Raw genomic sequence first — 21,258 nt, 5'->3', positions numbered from 1 at the left:
GAAAGAAGCAACATCGCCTCAGTTTAACCTTAACCTTCTTCTGGTTTCACGGCAGTTCGTAAAATAGTCACAACATCCAATCTGCAGCCACGTAACTAAGCAACAGTTAAAAGCCAGTGACGTACTTTATAATATCCAACGAGGACGACTATTGGTGGACGAGTCCAACGAACAGGACTTTAAACCAGAAGAAAGGGGTTCTACACCAAGTTGTGGTTTTGTTGCTTAAACCTAACTGTTGGTGTTGTTGTCTAAACCTAACTGTTGGTGTTGTTGTCTAAACCTAACTGTTGGTGTTGTTGTCTAACCCTAACTGTTGGTTTTGTTGTCTAAACCTAACTGTTGGTTTAGTTGTCTAAACCTAACTGTTGGTGTTGTTGTCTAAACCTAACTGTTGGTGTTGTTGTCTAAACCTAACTGTTGGTGTTGTTGTCTAAACCTAACTGTTGGTGTTGTTGTCTAACCCTAACTGTTGGTTTTGTTGTCTAAACCTAACTGTTGGTTTAGTTGTCTAAACCTAACTGTTGGTGTTGTTGTCTAAACCTAACTGTTGGTTTAGTTGTCTAAACCTAACTGTTGGTGTTGTTGTCTAAACCTAACTGTTGGTTTTGTTGTCTAACCCTAACTGTTGGTTTTGTTGTCTAAACCTAACTGTTGGTTTTGTTGTCTAAACCTAACTGTTGGTGTTGTTGTCTAAACCTAACTGTTGGTGTTGTTGTCTAAACCTAACTGTTGGTGTTGTTGTCTAAACCTAACTGTTGGTGTTGTTGTCTAACCCTAACTGTTGGTTTTGTTGTCTAAACCTAACTGTTGGTTTAGTTGTCTAAACCTAACTGTTGGTGTTGTTGTCTAAACCTAACTGTTGGTGTTGTTGTCTAAACCTAACTGTTGGTTTAGTTGTCTAAACCTAACTGTTGGTGTTGTTGTCTAAACCTAACTGTTGGTTTTGTTGTCTAACCCTAACTGTTGGTTTTGTTGTCTAAACCTAACTGTTGGTTTTGTTGTCTAAACCTAACTGTTGGTTTTGTTGTCTAAACCTAACTGTTGGTTTTGTTGTCTAAACCTAACTGTTGGTGTTGTTGTCTAAACCTAACTGTTGGTTTTGTTGTCTAAACCTAACTGTTGGTGTTGTTGTCTAAACCTAACTGTTGGTGTTGTTGTCTAAACCTAACTGTTGGTTTTGTTGTCTAAACCTAACTGTTGGTGTTGTTGTCTAAACCTAACTGTTGGTGTTGTTGTCTAAACCTAACTGTTGGTTTTGTTGTCTAAACCTAACTGTTGGTTTAGTTGCTTAAACCTAACTGTTGGTTTAGTTGTCTAAACCTAACTGTTGGTTTAGTTGTCTAAACCTAACGGTTGGTGTTGTTGTCTAAACCTAACTGTTGGTTTAGTTGTCTAAACCTAACTGTTGGTTTAGTTGTCTAAACCTAACTGTTGGTGTTGTTGTCTAAACCTAACTGTTGGTTTAGTTGTCTAAACCTAACTGTTGGTTTAGTTGTCTAAACCTAACTGTTGGTTTTGTTGTCTAAACCTAACTGTTGGTTTAGTTGCTTAAACCTAACTGTTGGTTTAGTTGTCTAACCCTAACTGTTGGTGTTGTTGTCTAAACCTAACTGTCGGTGTTGTTGTCTAAACCTAACTGTTGGTTTAGTTGTCTAAACCTAACGGTTGGTGTTGTTGTCTAAACCTAACTGTTGGTTTAGTTGTCTAACCCTAACTGTTGGTGTTGTTGTCTAAACCTAACTGTTGGTGTTGTTGTCTAAACCTAACGGTTGGTGTTGTTGTCTAAACCTAACTGTTGGTTTTGTTGTCTAAACCTAACTGTTGGTTTAGTTGCTTAAACCTAACTGTTGGTTTAGTTGCTTAAACCTAACTGGGGGTTTTAATGTCTAAAGGCCAAATGTGCAGTTATTTCAGGGGCAACCATAATGTTTTATCTTAACTTAACAAAGTGGTTTTGTTGCTTTAACCTAACTTTCGTCTTTAACGTAATTTCGTCCCGAAAAAAGTTGTTCCGAGCGACACGATAAAAGAGGACTATTCGTGTCCCTGTCTACGAAACCAATAGATTGCATTTGGTGACTATGTGAGACAGTCTGAGAGCGTGTCGTGGTATCTGATGACTGCTGTATGGAAACGCGTTGCGCGGGGCAGCTGGTTATGAGCAGCAGAGATAAACCTCGGAGCTGCCAGCGCCGGTCTCTGCAGAAAACACTCCTCTGCCAAATGAAGGGATTTATTCTGTGGCTGCGAGGTACAGAAGAGGACAGCGAATGATTAACTCGGCGTCACAGTCATCTGCCGACGACTAGATGAAGACGTTCCACAGTCAACACAGGCCGTCAAAAGATATTACATTTTAAATTGAACATTGCATGGACGGCCGCCATTAATAATTCATGCCCGCACCATTGCAATATCACTCTGATGTTTTCAGACAGACTTTGTAGAAAAACAAACTAAGGCTTTGTGTTTTTTCTCAGTGGACCGACTGTCAGAATTTAATCCAGCAGTGCAAACAGCTGTGGTCAGCGTCTCTATTTTAACTAGATTAAAGCTTGTGTAGCTGCAACGAGGCGGATCTAACCATCATAAATCTCTTCTGTCACGTGAAGAATGAGTTAGATCACACCTCCTGCCAATACAAGCTTTACACAGCATTGGGTTTCACTCATTAGCAGTATTAAACAGGGATGTTCCAGTCTACAGAGTGTCCATCAGTCTTTCTAAATACCCCCCAAAAAAAGGAATGAGAATCAGAACCACCTCTTTGTGCTCAGTTAGAAACGCTTACACAGAGCTGTGACTGAGTGAGTGACTGAGCAGCACAAATGACTAACCGGCCAGTAGTTTCAATTACTAAAAAGCACACTGACAGCAACATTTCTCAGGTGTAAAACCTCTGAAGAGCTGCTGCCACATTTACATTTCAGTGTTTTATTAATGTACCCATAAAGAGAGGCTGTTCAAGGAGAACTCGGCAGATATAGACACTACACTGTAGAAATATCTAGATAAATCGTGAAATATTCATACTGGATTAACAAAATGTTCAGGGATGTCACTTGTTTTTCCAACGTACAACTAACTTAACTTAAGGGACATAACAAATGTACTTATTTTAACCCAATCCATGATCTTTTCCTCAACCTAACCGAGGAGTTTGGTTGCCAAAACCTAAGTGACACAAAGACGTTCTGACCTTCCTGTTGGAAAAAATATCTTTAAACTTAACCTGGCAACAAATTCTGAAGAGCAGAGCTTCATCTTTGATTACGTCTGCTGCCATGTCATTTTTTTTCCCAACCAGTGAACAGGAAGTGACCATATTTAGACTGAGGAGGAGTGACGTAGAGACGCCGTATACGTCTCTGGTAGAGACCTGTCAATCACCGTGTAGCCCCGCCCTAAAGCATCCCCTGCTTTATGGTCTGTTTGACTCTAAATGGACCATAATGTACTAAATGAACATCATGCTGTATTGAAGAAGACTTGGAACTAGAGATTGAGACCATAAACTCATGTTTACAATGTTTACTTATAATAACTCATGTTTACAATGTTCATTATAATATTATGATGTTCATTTAGTACATTATGGTCCATTTAGAGTCAAACAGACCATAAAGCAGGGGATGCTTTAGGGCGGGGCTACACAGTAATTGACAGGTCGCTGCCGCTACCAGAGCCCTAACTAGTGAGTTATTTTCTTTTATCAGCGTTTCCATCCTACCATCATCAGAAACTTAACCTCAAAGGACAACATCTTCTTCCTGTTTAGTGCCATAAAGCGATGCCATCCATTGCAGCACAAACTGTCAAATACAGTGAAAAGGCCACAACATAAGGATGTTTGTTTTCAGAGATCGCTGAGATCTCGACTGTGATGGTGTAATGTCGCTAAAACACTTATCACTCAATAGATATTTTGGACCTCTAGTACAGTGAATGGGTTACGCGGTATGAAGACGTTATTGGTGTAACAAGCTGATTTGACAGTGAAATCTCAGACACGTTCCTTTGACAGCCTGTGAGCAGCAAATCTTGGCACCTCCAGAATCACAGCTCGGTTGTTTTTCTCAGGCTGAACGTGTAAATTGGAGCAAAGGCTGAGATGACGAGCGAACGTCTGCGCGAGGATGTGTGTGTTACAGCGGCTCCTGTCAAACATGCAGCGATGAAAGCTGAGATGTTCACCAATATGTTCGCAATGTGTGATCACAAGCAGCCCCACGGCGAAGCGCTGGGTTGGCTCGATGTATTTTTAGTGTGCGCTGTTTGAATGCTCATCAGCAGGACGAGGCCTCCACACTCTAAACATCCATGTACAATCAAAGTTACCGTGAGGAACTGTTATTGGTATCATAGTGCTTGTCATGCTATCGATGTCAACATGTTACCGTGCAAATTAGGACTAAAGACAAAGAACCGGCCGATGGGAATGTCATTAGTTTAGCAGGTTTTAGGGCACAGATCAGAGTATTAGAGAAAGGGAATATCGACTTGTATTTGTACTTGTAGGACATAGTTCAGCTGCCCTCTATAGTACGTACTGTTGCATGCAGTATGCATTCAATTGGGCCTGATATTTCTGGCAAACTGGTTTTGACATTCTATGTATGGGGACACACTACATCTTTTCCTGGCATATGAAACAGTGTGGTAGTATTGGTGAAACAATGATCTCTACTCAAAGGTTCACCGACTACCTTTTCTGAAGCTTTAAACCAAACCGAGCCACAAGACTTCCACCAGTAGTTATGACCCAAGTCTTCATCTCCACACACATTTGTGGAGAAGAAAAAAACATTTCTAAGAGTCATTAAAGGTCTCCTGAACACAGGGGCCAGAAAAAGAGTCACATGTTTATGGCTCAAGACAACAGCGGTGGTTTTATAACAGCGACCTCTGACCCCTGAAGAAACCCTCTGTGAGGTCCGACAGAAGATCCAACATGTTTGTACTTTCCCCCCGTCGTGGCCTCGGGCGAGGCTCCTCCTGAGCATGTGATGGTGACATTTCCCCACAGCTCTGCAGCTCACTCGTCTCTTTAATGTCACTCTATGGATGTAACGGCGCGTCTCGAGGAGCAGAGAGCAGCATTGTGGCGAGCCACTGGCTCTCTGTGAGGCTGTAAACAACTCTGATGGATTGATGACTGAATGCACACAGTGCTGACACGCATCTGACTGACATGTATAGTACGTCTTCTCGCGTTCCCTCTCACAGTATGAGAGTTTATCAATATTTTTCTGGGGTTGATTTATTGGTATCACTAATGGAATCCTCCCTCTGCCCCGTCTGCACAAGTCAGCATTATACCACATGTGATCTCCTTTGTTCTCTTGAGCTCTTGATGCTTTTTTTAAATACAGTTGTTCTGATAGCACAATCAGAAATGCCTCCGATACAACGTAAAATCTTGGATCGGGTATCAGCGAGCATGCGAGTGTATGCACCGATCCGATGTCACGTTTTACGCTACACAGGAACAACAACAACACGTATCAGGCGTATTCTGATCAGTGCATGCTGTCCGACTCTCAACAGAGATGAGAAAGATACGAGATGGCTCACTAGTCAGCTGCTTCCATCATCAGCAACGGGGAAATCAATGATGGAAGTAGCCAACGAGTGAGCCAACCCGCTTCTTTCTCATCTCTGTTGAGAGTACATGCTCAGTACCGGTGGGGTAGGTGCTAGCGGGGAAGTGTAACGTTAGCCAGAGCTAGCAAAATGTCACTGGAAAATCTGTCAAACTAGACAATAAAAGAAAGTTCTCTGGCATTCATTCTCTCTATGTATTTGTTCATGTGTTACAAAAGGTTTAACTAGAACATATCATAGCATCTTTTGTGTGTTTTCCAACAAAAATCCAGCAACACGATTTTATCAGGATACTTAAGTCACGATACGATATTATTGCCATATGGTGAGTATTGCGATATCAAACATAGCAATTTATTACCTATTTTCGATGTCAGATTATACAGTTTGTCAACATCTGTTTTATCTAATGAGATACATTTTTCACTCGGTTCATCCAACGTCAGTCTATTTCTAATAGGCCTCAAGAAACCGCTTCTGCAATCGGAATAAATTTCCGTTAGTGGGACAGATAGTGACCACGACTGGGGACAAATGAAGCCAAAGCATTCCTAAAGACGTGAAAACTAAACAGCTTGTGAGAAACTATCCAGAGCCACAGAAAACTAAATGAGAGAACATGTTTAGTTGTCTAGAATCAACACAGGTCCACAGATTATTCTTTTTAAGCATGACGGTTAAAATCCCAAATGACACATCGATGAAAGAGCACTCTTAAAATGTCCATTTCAATCAAGAGAGCCATTTCTCAGTCTCTCTGCCTGGCGAGGACACATTTGGCGGTGATGACTCTATAACACTTTATAAAAGCTAATGGTTTTCACGCTGGCAGAATCATATCACACATGACGGATGGTCGTCGTTGTGTAACACCTGCACGTGGTGCCCACAGGCAGATTCACAGGGAGCTTGGCAGTTTCCAATGGCAAGTGTCAAACTGCTCTGTTTGGGTTCCAGAGATGGAAGCGGCTCCGACTGCTGCTGAGCACAAAGAGCGATCGCTGCGTTCCCGATGAAGCCAAACTGATGCCGGAGTCATAAAGAATGAACTCTGTGAGGTCACCGCTGGGGACGTCAAGATGTCAGAAATCTAGTCGTCGATACAGATACCAGTGACATTACACAATCCTCAGTATTAAAAATAAAACAGTCAACAGTTAGAGAGCTCGTTACAACATGACAGCATAATAATTTACCTCAGCCTAATACTCTTTTTACTAATTACAACTTGAACGCATCATAACGTTATAATTTACCTTTGCCTAATATTTTTTCTAATCTGAATAGAGCTTAAACGCATCACGTCATAATATACCTCAGCCGGTATTCATTCATTATTTCTATGTGATCCCACAAAAAAACTGTGTTGATGATGGAAATATATAATATATATTAATTACGACAATATTTTATAAATTCATGAGCAAAATCTCATTCAAAGCAGCCATCTTTCTCTTGAGTGAATTATAATTTCAGACAGAAAAGATAAAATAAAAACCAAACATCAAAACGCTCGTAACTGAAAGGTGTTTCTCTGGTCAAACTATTTTTCACCACCAGAGTTGAACACAGACGCGTTGGTTCTTTTTCCCGAGTACCTGCTGGTTTTTCCACATTTCAAACAGATAACAGTAATCCAGAAGTAATCTCATTAAAAGCCGCCCCCAGAGGAGAGCGGTGAGCGCTGCTGCCCGCTGCTATGAATAGATTACAGCCGGGAGGTAATCCTGTCTGAAATCATCCTCAATGTGAAGAATAAGCCGAAAATCACCCTCACTTTAAGCCTAAAACCTCACTCAATGTGTTCTGAGACTCAAACAGGACAAATGTTGCATATCAAACCCGCTTTTTAATCTGTGGCGTCAACACACCAAAATAAATGAATCATGTTTTGTAAAGTGATGCTTAGTGGACACAAGAGAAGGATTTGATCTTGCTTTCATTTAAAAAACTTGTTTTGTTGTCTAAACCTAACTGTTGGTTTAGTTGCCTAAACCTAACTGTTGGTTTAGTTGTCTAAACCTAACTGTTGGTTTAGTTGTCTAAACCTAACTGTTGGTATTGTTGCCTAAACCTAACTGTTGGTATTGTTGCCTAAACCTAACTGTTGGTTTAGTTGTCTAAACCTAACTGTTGGTATTGTTGTCTAAACCTAACTGTTGGTATTGTTGCCTAAACCTAACTGTTGGTTTAGTTGTCTAAACCTAACTGTTGGTATTGTTGCCTAAACCTAACTGTTGGTTTAGTTGTCTAAACCTAACTGTTGGTTTTGTTGTCTAAACCTAACTGTTGGTTTTGTTGCCTAAACCTAACTGTTGGTTTTGTTGCCTAAACCTAACTGTTGGTTTTGTTGCCTAAACCTAACTGTTGGTTTAGTTGTCTAAACCTAACTGTTGATATTGTTGCCTAAACCTAACTGTTGGTTTAGTTGTCTAAACCTAACTGTTGGTTTTGTTGCCTAAACCTAACTGTTGGTTTAGTTGTCTAAACCTAACTGTTGGTTTTGTTGCCTAAACCTAACTGTTGGTTTAGTTGTCTAAACCTAACTGTTGGTCTTGTTGTCTAAACCTAACTGTTGGTTTAGTTGTCTAAACCTAACTGTTGGTCTTGTTGTCTAAACCTAACTGTTGGTTTTGTTGCCTAAACCTAACTGTTGGTATTGTTGCCTAAACCTAACTGTTGGTATTGTTGCCTAAACCTAACTGTTGGTTTAGTTGTCTAAACCTAACTGTTGGTATTGTTGCCTAAACCTAACTGTTGGTATTGTTGCCTAAACCTAACTGTTGGTTTAGTTGTCTAAACCTAACTGTTGGTATTGTTGCCTAAACCTAACTGTTGGTTTAGTTGTCTAAACCTAACTGTTGGTATTGTTGCCTAAACCTAACTGTTGGTTTAGTTGTCTAAACCTAACTGTTGGTTTTGTTGTCTAAACCTAACTGTTGGTTTTGTTGCCTAAACCTAACTGTTGGTTTTGTTGCCTAAACCTAACTGTTGGTTTTGTTGCCTAAACCTAACTGTTGGTTTAGTTGTCTAAACCTAACTGTTGATATTGTTGCCTAAACCTAACTGTTGGTTTAGTTGTCTAAACCTAACTGTTGGTTTTGTTGCCTAAACCTAACTGTTGGTTTAGTTGTCTAAACCTAACTGTTGGTTTTGTTGCCTAAACCTAACTGTTGGTTTAGTTGTCTAAACCTAACTGTTGGTCTTGTTGTCTAAACCTAACTGTTGGTTTAGTTGTCTAAACCTAACTGTTGGTCTTGTTGTCTAAACCTAACTGTTGGTTTTGTTGCCTAAACCTAACTGTTGGTTTTGTTGCCTAAACCTAACTGTTGGTTTTGTTGCCTAAACCTAACTGTTGGTTTAGTTGTCTAAACCTAACTGTTGGTATTGTTGCCTAAACCTAACTGTTGGTTTAGTTGTCTAAACCTAACTGTTGGTTTTGTTGTCTAAACCTAACTGTTGGTTTAGTTGTCTAAACCTAACTGTTGGTTTTGTTGCCTAAACCTAACTGTTGGTTTAGTTGTCTAAACCTAACTGTTGGTCTTGTTGTCTAAACCTAACTGTTGGTTTAGTTGTCTAAACCTAACTGTTGGTCTTGTTGTCTAAACCTAACTGTTGGTTTTGTTGCCTAAACCTAACTGTTGGTTTTGTTGCCTAAACCTAACTGTTGGTTTAGTTGTCTAAACCTAACTGTTGGTTTTGTTGTCTAAACCTAACTGTTGGTGTTGTTGTCTAAACCTAACTGTTGGTGTTGTTGTCTAAACCTAACTGTTGGTCTTGTTGTCTAAACCTAACTGTTGGTTTAGTTGTCTAAACCTAACTGTTGGTCTTGTTGTCTAAACCTAACTGTTGGTTTAGTTGTCTAAACCTAACTGTTGGTCTTGTTGTCTAAACCTAACTGTTGGTTTAGTTGTCTAAACCTAACTGTTGGTGTTGTTGTCTAAACCTAACTGTTGGTTTTGTTGCTTAAACCTAACTTGGTGTTGTTGACTAAATCCAACTGTTGGTTTTGTTGCCTAAACCCAACTGTTGGTTTTGTTGCCTAAACCTTACTATTCGTAGTTATTTTAAAGCCATACATGATGTTTTTCTTTCACCTAACTTCCTTTTTTAACGTTAACGTAAACGTTAAGAAACTGACAATTCGTGTCCCTGTACACAAAACCAACAGAATGTATTTCGTGACTATTTCACCAACTGCCGTGACACAACTGCTCACACATCAACCAACCAACAGTTAGGTTTATGCAACAAAACCAAAAGTTGGATTTAGGCAACAAAAACATCACACATATTTAAGCTTCTTGTATTCACCGGCAGCAGTGCAATAAGCAGCACTGACGTTCTGTCAGACGTTCAGTGAAAGGTACACAAAGAGAAGCTTTCACTGAGATCACTGTCTGGCTGCCGGGCCGAATAATAGAGGAAGAGGAGGGGTAGATGAGTGTTGAGTCAGCCTTTGGCAAGAAAAACTGAATGACTTGCAGGTAAATTTGAAGGTTATTCACCACTGCTGAAAAACACTGGATCCACACTGACACATTTCAGTGTCGAGAGGTGACATTTGAATAAAAAAAAGCAAAGGAATAGACTTCAGTGACAGGAGGAAGAAGGTGGAAAATAGTTTCCATATTCCCTGAAGGGGGTTTCAGGACGGACTACGCTGTGAAACCACACGAGGTGTCATTCGTCAGGTCAAGATGCTCCTCTGGCACTAGAACTCCACAGAAAAGGTTTAAGAGCCCAAAGCAGAGAGCGGAGGAAATGAGCCACTAGAAGGTGCCATGTTTTCATGGTTTCAGAGCCAAGACTCAGGGTCTGTAATTCTCCCAGACACACTGTTTCATTTGGTCTCACCGCGGATGAGGCCGGAGGAATAAACAAGGTGACAAACGGCAGCCAAGGCCAAAAAAAAAAACCTCAGTGAAGTTTGTGATGGCAAAGAGCCGGATACTAAATCCAGCTCTTCATTCTGTCTGCCTTTAAACAGACCTGAGAGGCTGGAAACGGCGTCCGTGTGTCTTACTGTTTAATCCATTTTATTCTCTCTTCTTTTATGTCTCAGGCACCAACATAAAACTGAGAGACAGTGTGGACTTTCTTTTATATGCTCTCTACTCGTGGATTAAATGGATACTCATTTTAAGAAGTTCAATCACACATTACCGTGAACTCTCAAATAGCAAAACAAAAGCAAGCCCCTAATGAAGGCACCTCTGAACTTTTGTACTGTAGTAGTCCACTGATAAAATATGTACTGTACATGTCTTAAGATTTTACAGTGACGGACAATTCATTTTTAGATGTTTTAGAAACAGGAAGTCTTAAAAAATCTATATTTGAGTAAATATTTTGCAGTCATATCAAAATGTTTACAGGATATTCAACCTTTGTTTCTTTATAATACATTTAATACTTGGACTTCTTTCTTTAAAGGCTTGTACAAAGGAAATAAAGTAGTCCCTAAATATGAGATATGAGTTTACAGATCATTACAAGTCATTGTGGAGGGTGGTTTATGGCGTTTTATCGGTTGCACTCTTTGTTTTCTTGCTTCTTCACAGTAACTTTAGATTAGAATGCAGCAACAAACAGCGTGTTGAGCATTGACATCTGTTAAATGTGCTCGTAGCTCTGCAGAGGCCTCGTGCTGCGGTGCAACACAGTCAGCATGCTGACTACACAAGAGTTCATGTCAGTCTGTCGGGTACTATTGTGATATTTCAGGCTGGATTCTACAGCTGGACAGACGGACAGACATTGACAGTTGAGGGAAGTGACAGCCGCAGACACTATTTGAGAAGTGATGGTAATTGTGTAAATAATTCGAGGTAAAAAATGAACATTTTGTGGCGGCGAGACTCACACATACTGAATAACACGTATTTGAAGGAAGCTTTTATAATATTTAATGTAGAATATTAAAAGACACTTTTCTCCACTTTGGCAGTCAATCCGTCCCCTCATGTTTGTACGGTTACGTTTTAATAACGCCTGCTGATTTCTAAATGGATGAAAAGTGTTTACTTCCTGCCCTGATTTGGGAGTTCATCCATGACAGAAGAATAAGAACGAAGGACGGTAAAAGCTTTTACGTCTGCAGCAATGTTTGGAAATGCTTTGGAGGTCACGGAGCAAAAAGCGTCACCATGAAAAACTGAAAAAGCTGCTGCTGATGGCCTCGATCCTTCATCAAATATTAAGAGCGGCTGAGTGCAGTGTCTGGTAACAGCAAGATTGTCCGAGATCAACCGCATGACACCGGCGAGATAAAGGAGGAGGAAGAGGAGGGTGAAAGGGAGGTGAGGTGAGTGGGGAGGAAGGAGAGGACACAGGATGGAGTCACCGATTCCTCGAGTTTGGAGAAAACGTCTACGGAGGGGAACGAAAGAGGGAAAGCTGCAGGTAGACGGCCACACTTTAAAGGTCACCAAGACTTCCGATGACAGAAACAATGTGTCAGAATCAACCCGGTTACCTTTCACTGACGTAGTGTTCTTGGGTTTTAAGAAGAGGAACTCCAGTCCAGTAACAAGAAGTCTGACTCCCCTTCCAATACGTCCGCTATCTGTTTTGCTCTGTGATTGGTCTGAAGAAGTACAAATAGGACACAGTGGGGTTTTTCTTCTATACCCGCAAGCTCCAAAATAGTCTGTGTGAAACAAAGATTCAATGATTTCACGGCCCATTAATTCAAAACCCCAATAGTCCAAAACATGGTCCCATTGGTCTGACGGACCGTTATCCCAAAAGCAATGCCTATTGTTCCGACGGACCACAGATCCGAAACATACAAAGTGTCTTTGCTGTCAACAGAGGAACGTGGCTAATAACTCGGGCTGTCGTTGACGAGAAGAATCTGTGGTCAACTAACACTAACTGATGATAGTTGTTTTTAATCGACGGTTCTGTGAAACCAAGTTTCTCCACGAAGAATCTTGTAAAAGCACAACTTTAAACATTTAGTAGAGATGTGCTCGAGTGTCATTCAGCAAAAACTACTAAATGACTAAAGAAATCTGAGTCGACTAAGAGCAAATATAAACAATTAGTCGTTAGATTATCCTTGAATCCTTGAAAACGACTATCATTATGCAACACTATAGCACAATGGAACACAGGAAAAGAATACTTGCTTTTGGCATTTTCTGTGCATTGTTTGCTGTCTTGTTTTAGGTAGAAATTTAAATAAGTTTAAATTTAAATAACCAAACGATCAGCCAGTGAAGATCTGATCAGTTCTTTCTTATAAACTTCTGAAATGTGAAATGTAAATGAAAGAACAAAGACGAATCAGACGGCTTCGAACAGTTATGTGATTGGCTGGTAGAAACAGCGAAGCCTTTTTAATGTTTAAATGCACAAAATATTTTTTCAGGGCACACTGAGGGCAAGAGATTAAAATGTGTGCATGCAGTCTCCTCATGAAATCAACACTCCTCCTCTATCTGCTCGGTGCAGCAGCGCTCCAGGTGAGCCAGTCTGACCTTGAACAGAGGAAACAGAGCGAGCTCCAAGAACGAATAATCGGAGGACGCGAAGCTCACGCTGTCTGTGTGTGTGTGTGTGTGAGAGAGAACAATGGCAAGAAGAAGATACAGTGCTATTGACAGTTTTATAATGCTCTTAGCTCCACCAAAACACACACATTATCATATACAAGCCAGAACAACCTAATCTGTTATTTCCGGACGCCTCTGTTCCCTCCACAGCAGGTAAGAACAGGTGAAAAGACTCGTTCACAAAGGCAGAGATCAATACAGCAGCGACCGCAGAACCAGAACCACGATTTCAGAAGGAGGAGAAAAAAAAGCAAACAGCGGGTCAATGTGAGCTTATTGTTCAGAGAAGATGGGACGTGACAGTGTTGGTGTGAGGGCTTTAAGGGAAATACAGCAGCCAATACTGAAGCCTTCGATGTGCCGGAGACAAAGGATGTGGGTCCAGCAGGGGAACCGAGAGGCCCTGAAGAGACGGAGACGGATCGATGGAGGCAATACTGAGTCTGGCAGGAAGACGGAGGGAGAAGTTGACGACTCTCAGCGGGTTTGACTCTTTCTTCTGTCTGACCTCCACAGTCTGAACGGAGGCTCTCTGAGGAACTATACTGAAAAAGTATAAAAGAGACAGATCGCTATATGTCTCTGGTCTTCTGATAAACTGATATTAAGGATTGCATTGTAGGGGGCTGAGGTCCAGGGTAATTAGAGGCTCCACCCACTCCCTCAGGAGAGCATTGGGATCAGGTGTGGGAGGAGACACACCTGGAGCTGATCTCCTCATCAGGGAGGTGAATCAATGTGAAGCAGGAAAGCTGATCAGAGGAGAGCATGCTGAGAGCATGCTGCTAAGAGCTCCAGGGCTGGAGACAGTTGAGAGCAGTAAGCCGGCTAGCGGCCCGGCTGGAACAGTTTATTCTGTCTGGTTTTGTGATAGAGCTCTGGACTGAGCTAGCTTTGCTGTTTTTGTGTTTCTTGGAGTTTATTTAATGAAAGATCCTGAAAACTGCAGAACTGCCTCTGATTGCTGTGCTGCCACTATTCCCTGTGACCTCTGTACAATCCTGTTACACTATCAATGTAACAACTAATTATGAATCTAATTTTGTTTGTGTGTCGCCTCCAAACAGCTATGTGTATAAAGTTTCTCAGATTACATGTGAACACATCAAGATAACGTTATGATTTAGCTTCACCCAACACTCATTTTCACTGAACAGAGCCTGAACGCATCATAATGTAACTCAACGGAACCGTGGTTCGTTAGCCGTTAGCGGTGCTGCTATCGTCCTGTGAACTTAAACAGGGATTTGATTGTTGACAGTGCAACATGTAGCATAGATCACAGAGCGACTACGCTCCGTTACTACCTCATGAATACGTCTTTGTGCAGGAATATTTGAAGTGTCTATTTAGTCTCTGTGACGTTTGATAACTCCAGAGTTTCCCTTTCTAATTAAACCCACAGTGAACGCCCCCCTCCTCCCTGTAGTCCCTGTGTTCATCATATGGTCACCCCGTCCTCAAGCAAACACAATTAATAAGAGCAGATTAGCACCGCTTGAGTCCAGGATGTTTAATTTCACAGCGAGCCCCGTCCTCCTAAACCACAGGAGTGCAGCGAGCCCCGTCCTCCTAAACCACAGGAGTGCAGCGAGCCCCGTCCTCCTAAACCACAAGAGTGCAGCGAGCCCCATCCTCCTAAACCACAGGAGTGCAGCGAGCCCCGTCCTCCTAAACCACAGGAGTGAAGCGAGCCCCGTCCTCCTAAACCACAAGAGTGCAGCGAGCCCCGTCCTCCTAAACCACAAGAGTGCAGCGAGCCCCGTCCTCCTAAACCACAAGAGTGCAGCGAGCCCCATCCTCCTAAACCACAGGAGTGCAGCGAGCCCCGTCCTCCTAAACCACAAGAGTGCAGCGAGCCCCATCCTCCTAAACCACAGGAGTGCAGCGAGCCCCGTCCTCCTAAACCACAAGAGTGCAGCGAGCCCCGTCCTCCTAAACCACAAGAGTGCAGCGAGCCCCTTCCTCCTAAACCACAGGAGTGAAGCGAGCCCCGTCCTCCTAAACCACAGCGAGCCCCGTCCTCCTAAACCACAGGAGTGCAGCGAGAGTTGTCCTAATCTGCCCCCTGCCCCCCCCCCCCCCCCCCCCCACTGACCCCCCCTCCCCCGTCCATCCGGCTGCACGCAACCGACCGGCTCGCGTGTCATCGCAGCCCAATGAAGGCAGAATGTGTAAGTCGTTGATCTCGGAGCGTCTTCGGGTCGACTAATACCAACACGCAATGCTAAAATATAATCCCTGCCCAGCAGCCGAGCTTCCTGTGAGCTGATACTTATAATAATGACACAAGCTAAGATGGTTCACAGGGCGAGTGGAAGCTAATTAATCACTCAACCTGTGAGCCAGTGATGATGTAAAGATATTTAAATTAGTAATTTTTGTTAACCCTCTGAACCCCAAATTTGATTGAAAAGCTTGTTTTCTTTCAGAAATCGCCAAAACTGCAGCGCTAATCCCAGCCAGACACTGTAAAAAGTCATTATCGTCAGATATTCATCTGTCCTACAGTCCTCAAACACATCATGTGCCACAAATGCACTTCAGTCAAAAAAAGCAGCCAAATCAAAGCTTAAAATTGTGATATTTCATCACAAACATTTTTACCGTTTACTCTAAAAACATTAAATATATTGCAGTGAAATCGAGGCGACAGAGAAAAATGTGATGGGAGCAAAACACAGGGGGTTAATATTCATTATGGATTTGGTGATGACGTATCACACGAAAATCCATCTTGACGGCTTCAAGTAATGTTTCTTTGTGTCTTTTTTTCAACAAAGACGACACAAACGTGTTGCTTTCAACCAGAGGTTAATTTCAGAATAACAGCTTTGAAGTGCTGCCGTTGGTTGATTTTTGTTTTTATAATAAATAAAAAAGAATGTAAAGTATGTGCAAACTAATGCTGATATGGTTTTTCTAATAAGGGTTGCGTAATAATGTATTAATTCATTCCTAATATGACAAAGTTGGAATGATTTCTTGACTGTTTACAGAAGTGACAGCACCAGTATGTATCATAGTATTATAGTTTAGTGCATTATAGTATTACTATACTATTACTGTGTACTGGTGGTGTTGGGTTCGTCATGGTGTCCGTCACTGCTCACTTCAATAAACAGACAAAGTGTTCAGAGCAGCAAATGGAAAAGCTTTTATGGACTGAAACCAGCTGAGTCACCGTTGTGTTTAATCTGTCACATATCATAGTTTTTATTGATCTGGAACAAAAAAATCATAAAACACTGTCGTCACTCACTGCAAAGCCGAGCGTCAGACCCAGCTAACAGCTAACAGCTAATAGCTAACAGCTAACAGTTAACAGCTGGCCGACCTTTGACACAGCAGTATGTGTTGTGTCTGTTTATCCTTGAAGATTTTTGTTCTCCTCTCTCATTGGACAATGAAAACAAAGTAAAGTACAATATAAGTAAATAATGATGAGAGCAAGTTTAAAGAACAGTTTCAATGTACAGGCTTACCGGAACTCAATTAATGCATTTAATGACTATTTACCTCAATTCTGCTCTATGAAATAGTGAGAAAGGCCTTTGAAGGTACAACGACCCACGGTGACCTTTAAACAGCAGGACTTCCCCTCAGACACGGAGCTCAGAGTTACTACTGAAGACAGCTGGGAAGTGGGAATCAGCTTATTACTATGTTATATTCATTGAACAAAGTAAAAGGATAATATCTAGAGTTGTTGATGGTTTACTGACTTCAGATCGTCTGGATCGTTGTAGACCAGCTGCTATAATCAAACAACAATATGGATCAGAAATGATCGGCAAAAACGTCATCAGGGATCTATAAAAGTTATATTTGCTTTCACAAAATAATCAAAAACAACCGATAAGAGTATCGATAAAGAGTACTAGTATGGAGAGAATCCTAACGATGCCCGTATAGTCGCTTCTGATTCTCTCATGTTGAATAATCCTCTTCAGCTGAGAGGTTATATACCACAAACACAGACACGCTTCATCTGCAGCACGCTGACCGATGCAGAGCAACACTGTCACTGGACTAATGAAGACCGTATTCATGTCAAACTGAGTGATGTCACTCTGTTTACATTCCAACAGGTTCCATTAAAACCAAACCTGATCCAAAGTTACAAAGTAAGTCAGCTTCTGACTGATGAATTATGACGTTATGATCACGTTTACTCAAGACAAGATGGAGTCACTACGAAACACCTTTACCAGCACCAACTGTAATCTGTGAAGCGTTGCAGCTACGTGATCCAATCAACAGTGTTTGTTGGCCCACAGCTCACATAGTCATCCGCTGCAGTGAAGTATCCCGCCACTAGTCCGGTGAATTATAACGAGGAAGAAGGCTTTTCTCACAGCTTAAGTTGTCCCACGACAAACAACAAAGTTAAAGGAAACCCCTCTGATCTTAAAGCTCCTGTTGTGCCGCCATACACCCGGCATGGTGGACTGCATGGTGCTGTAGCTTCTGAAGGCATTACACAAGCTGACGTTTCCACCACTGACTGTCTGGCTGCCTTTGGAAGCAAAGAATCAAGGAAAGAGGAAACTAGGACACCAGGAAAGAGGAAACTAGGACACCAGGAAAGAGGAAACTAGGACACCAGAAAAGAGGAAACTAGGACACCAGAAAAGAGCATTGTTTAAAGATGAAAGTCGGCCTTTTTACCTCATTGGCGTTCGGTGTATTCTGAATCCAGTGTACATGATTACAGAGCTCGTGTACTGCTTTGTTTGCTCCATACTTACATCAACAACAAAATTGGGGGATGCATGCAGGTTTATGTGAAAGCTGATTTATGATCATAATATTCACCAGTAGGGGGTGCTGAGCATATTTCAGGCCCTCTGTCTGTGTGTGTGTGTGTGTGTGTGTGTGTGTGTGTGTGTGTGTGTTGGACAGCTCCCGGTGCTGAAACCTCAGCAGGCGAGACCAGAAACGACCTCATTTCATCATCACAACTGGAAAAAACTTTCACAAAATAAATTGAAAAGAAATCAGGAAATCAAAGACCGGTTAACCACAAACACATCAACACAAGCCGAGCTTCACTGACGAGGAAAGACCTGCAACATCAACTGCAGACGGTTTGGATTGTTATGATCGGAATCGAAGCACAAAGATGAGGAGGCAGCTGATCAACATCTCATCAGGATCCAGGAACTCTGAACACATTTAGTCAACTAGTTTGTGAGACGCACTGATGGACAGAAACAAGTGAAGTGAAGAGGAAGAGGAGGTCAATTTAGGAGAAGAATGGGAGGAGGATGTGAAGAGAGGAGGACTGGAAGAGAAGAAGAAGGGAGGAGAGAAGAGAAGCACAGAAGGCAAAAAGAGGAAATAAGAGGAAGATTGAGAAACTGGACAGGAGGAGCAGAGGATTAGGGGGAGGCTAAGGGAAATGAAGGCGAAAGAGATGAGGAGAGCAGAGGAAGGAGGAGAACGAGGGGAGGTGTGGAGAGCAGGAATGAAAAGAAGAGAAGTGTGGGAGAAGAAATGGGAGGAAGGTGGAAATCCTGGAAAAGAGAGGGAGAATTAGGGGGAGGCAAAGGGTAATGAAGGAGGAAGGAGAGGAGGTCAACAATGGAGAAGAAGAGGAAAGAGGAGAGGAAGATGGAGATTGAGGAAAAAGAGGAGGAGGGAGAATTAGGATTCCAGAAGGAAACAAAGGAGTAAAAGGTTGAGGATGGAAGAGGTGGAATTAGGAGAGGGGGAGGAAGATGGAGAAAGAGGGGGGGGGGGGGGGACTAGATGGAAATGAAGAAAGGAGGAGAGTAGAGGAGGGAGAGGGAGGAAGAGAAAAATTAGGAGAGGAGGTGTGGACAACAGGGACAAGGAGAACAAGCAGAAATAAAAAGAGGAGAGTGAAGATATGGGAGGAAGATGGAGAAACTGTGCAAGAGGAAGAGAGGATTGGGGGTAATAGATGGAGAAAATGGAAAAGAGGAGATTAGGGGGAGGCAAGAGGGGAATAAAGGAGGAAGAGGAGGAGGTCAACAGGAGAGTAGATGAAGAGGGGGATTTAGAAAAAGAGGAGGAGAAGAGACGGGTTTAATGAGAGATGGAGGTGGGGGAAGAAGATGGAAAAGAGGAGGATTTAGAGGATTAAGGAGAGAGGGGGGGTCAATAAAGCAGAGGAGGAGAGGAGAGAGTGGAGGAAGGTGGGGAAGGAGATAAAGAGAAGGAGAGGAGGATTGAGGAGGGGGACAGGTGGGAGCTCACCTGGTTGGTAGAGAGCGGTGCATTCTGGGAGATGAACATCTGGACCAGGATGTGGAGCCCCGAGGTGAACAGCCCGGCCAGGATGGCCCAGGTGAGCGGCAGCGGCAGCATGCTGTAGGTGGCGAACAGCGTGAACAGCACGTAACCCACCCCGTCCCCCAGCAGCCCGTAGCCCAGCCCGGCAGCCAGGATCTGCGTGGCCATGGCCACCCAGGTGACCACGCCGCTGTACTGCAGGTAGCTGTGCGACGTGGTGTCCTTCCGCACCACGACTAAGGCACAAATGACGACCTCGACGCCCGTGAAGAAGCCCAGCAGCGTCCCTTTGATCGGGTCCATCGGGGAGGAGGCCAGGGTGAGGTGCAGCACCAGCAAGGTGAGCTTGGTCACCACGTCCAGGATGTTCATCACCACCACCGACTTGCGCCTCTGGCCCAGGAAGTAGCGCTGGTAGAGCTGCTCCAGGTCGCGGGACTTGAAGGCGTTCCGCAGCGTCGGGAAGATGACCCCCCGGTAGGTGTAGCCCCAGTTCAGGAAGAAGTCGGAGTTGCTCGGCGCGCAGTCGATCTGCAGGAAGCCCAGGTCGCTGCTGGCGCGCTCCGGGAACACCTTGGTGCCGCCGTTGTTGTGCCCCACCGACGTCCCGCCCCGCCGAATGCTTCCGCGCGTCCTGGCTCGGGTCGTAGGGCTCGTCCACCCCTCCTCCGCCCTGCTCGTGGATGAACCGCTGCTCGGTGATGTGCCGCACTGCGTTCTGCCACAGTAGCCGTTTGGGTCGCGCGCTGCTGCCGCCGCTGCTGTTGCTGTTGTTGCTGCTGCTCGGGGTCTTGTTGATGGTGTACAGCTCCTCGCTCGCGCTGGAGCACCGGACCTCGGACAGCTCCATCGCTGCTGCCGCGTGCTGCTGCTGTTGTGTTCTCTCTATCGGTTGTGTCGGTTATTATTACCCCTCCCTTTTTTTCCCCGGTTGTGAGTTATCTCAGCGATTTTTGGGGAGACGACGTCCTCATCGTGCGCATCGAACCGGGGGTGCGGCGAGCGCGGCGCGGGGTGAAAGCGCGCGGTTGGAGGTCATCGTCACGCAAACGATTCCACTGAAGAAACAGCAGGTAAATCCGACTCGAGTGGAAAAGCATCGCCAAGATTAACCGCGTGCCACCATCATCTTCATCATGCACCGTATCTCCTGTGCTGAGAGGGTAAAAAAAAATCACCACGCGGCGTGTCCAAGCGGCAGCTCGAGCCACCGTGCGCCGCCCGTCCGCACCATCAGGGTGCCGCGCGGGGCCACGGGAGAGCCGGGATCCGTGAAAAACAACAACAAGGCGGGTGGTTTTGGGGTGCACGCGGTGTCAGTCCTTAGATCTTTGAATTTCACCCCTAACCCCCCCCCCCCCCCCCCCCCCCCCCACAAAATGTCTCGCGCGTCGTTGGCACAGCTGGGTCCGTTTACTCTTTTACTTGCACGTGCAGCTGTAGGGTGAAAAACAAAAAAAGCACAAATTACGTTAATTCCCGTTTTCGGTGACGTTCATAAAAATATCCAACAAAAAAAAAAAATAGACAAATCCGGTAAAGGCAGCAGGCGAAACGTGAAAATCCGGTAAATTGAATCCGGTTCCTTGAACGTGGTCTCGAGCCAGAGGAAATTCAATACAAAATTGGTCAACTTGTTGTTGCTCGAGAGGCTCGCAGACAGGATCAGAGTCAAGTGCGCGAGCTCCGCATCGCGGATCAACCCTCCTTCTTGTGCCTCTCCATCGACAAGTGTGGGCTCGCGCGCTTGAATGCAACACCTGGCTCCAGGGGGGGGGGGCTGTGTGTGTGTGTGTGTGTGTGTGTGGGGGGGGGGGGGGGGGGGGGG

The 21,258-nt window shown here is 43.7% G+C and overlaps 1 protein-coding gene across 1 annotated transcript in view; it reads right to left on the bottom strand.

The window, feature by feature from the left end:
- Nucleotides 1-20,280, bottom strand: part of adcy8 (adenylate cyclase 8 (brain)) — a 70,882-nt gene extending 50,602 nt beyond the window's left edge. The window contains 2 exon segments of the mRNA XM_076097226.1: nucleotides 19,395-20,036; nucleotides 20,038-20,280. Of these exon segments, the coding sequence (XP_075953341.1) occupies nucleotides 19,395-20,036; nucleotides 20,038-20,280 (885 nt within the window).
- Between the last annotated feature and the right edge of the window lie 978 nt (nucleotides 20,281-21,258).

This window comes from Anarhichas minor, unplaced genomic scaffold (genome assembly GCF_050575085.1).
Source record: "Anarhichas minor isolate MPS153535 unplaced genomic scaffold, ASM5057508v1 ptg000024l, whole genome shotgun sequence".
In the NCBI taxonomy this organism is placed as follows: Eukaryota; Metazoa; Chordata; class Actinopteri; order Perciformes; family Anarhichadidae; genus Anarhichas; species Anarhichas minor.
This window is presented reverse-complemented; position numbering and strand designations above follow the sequence as displayed.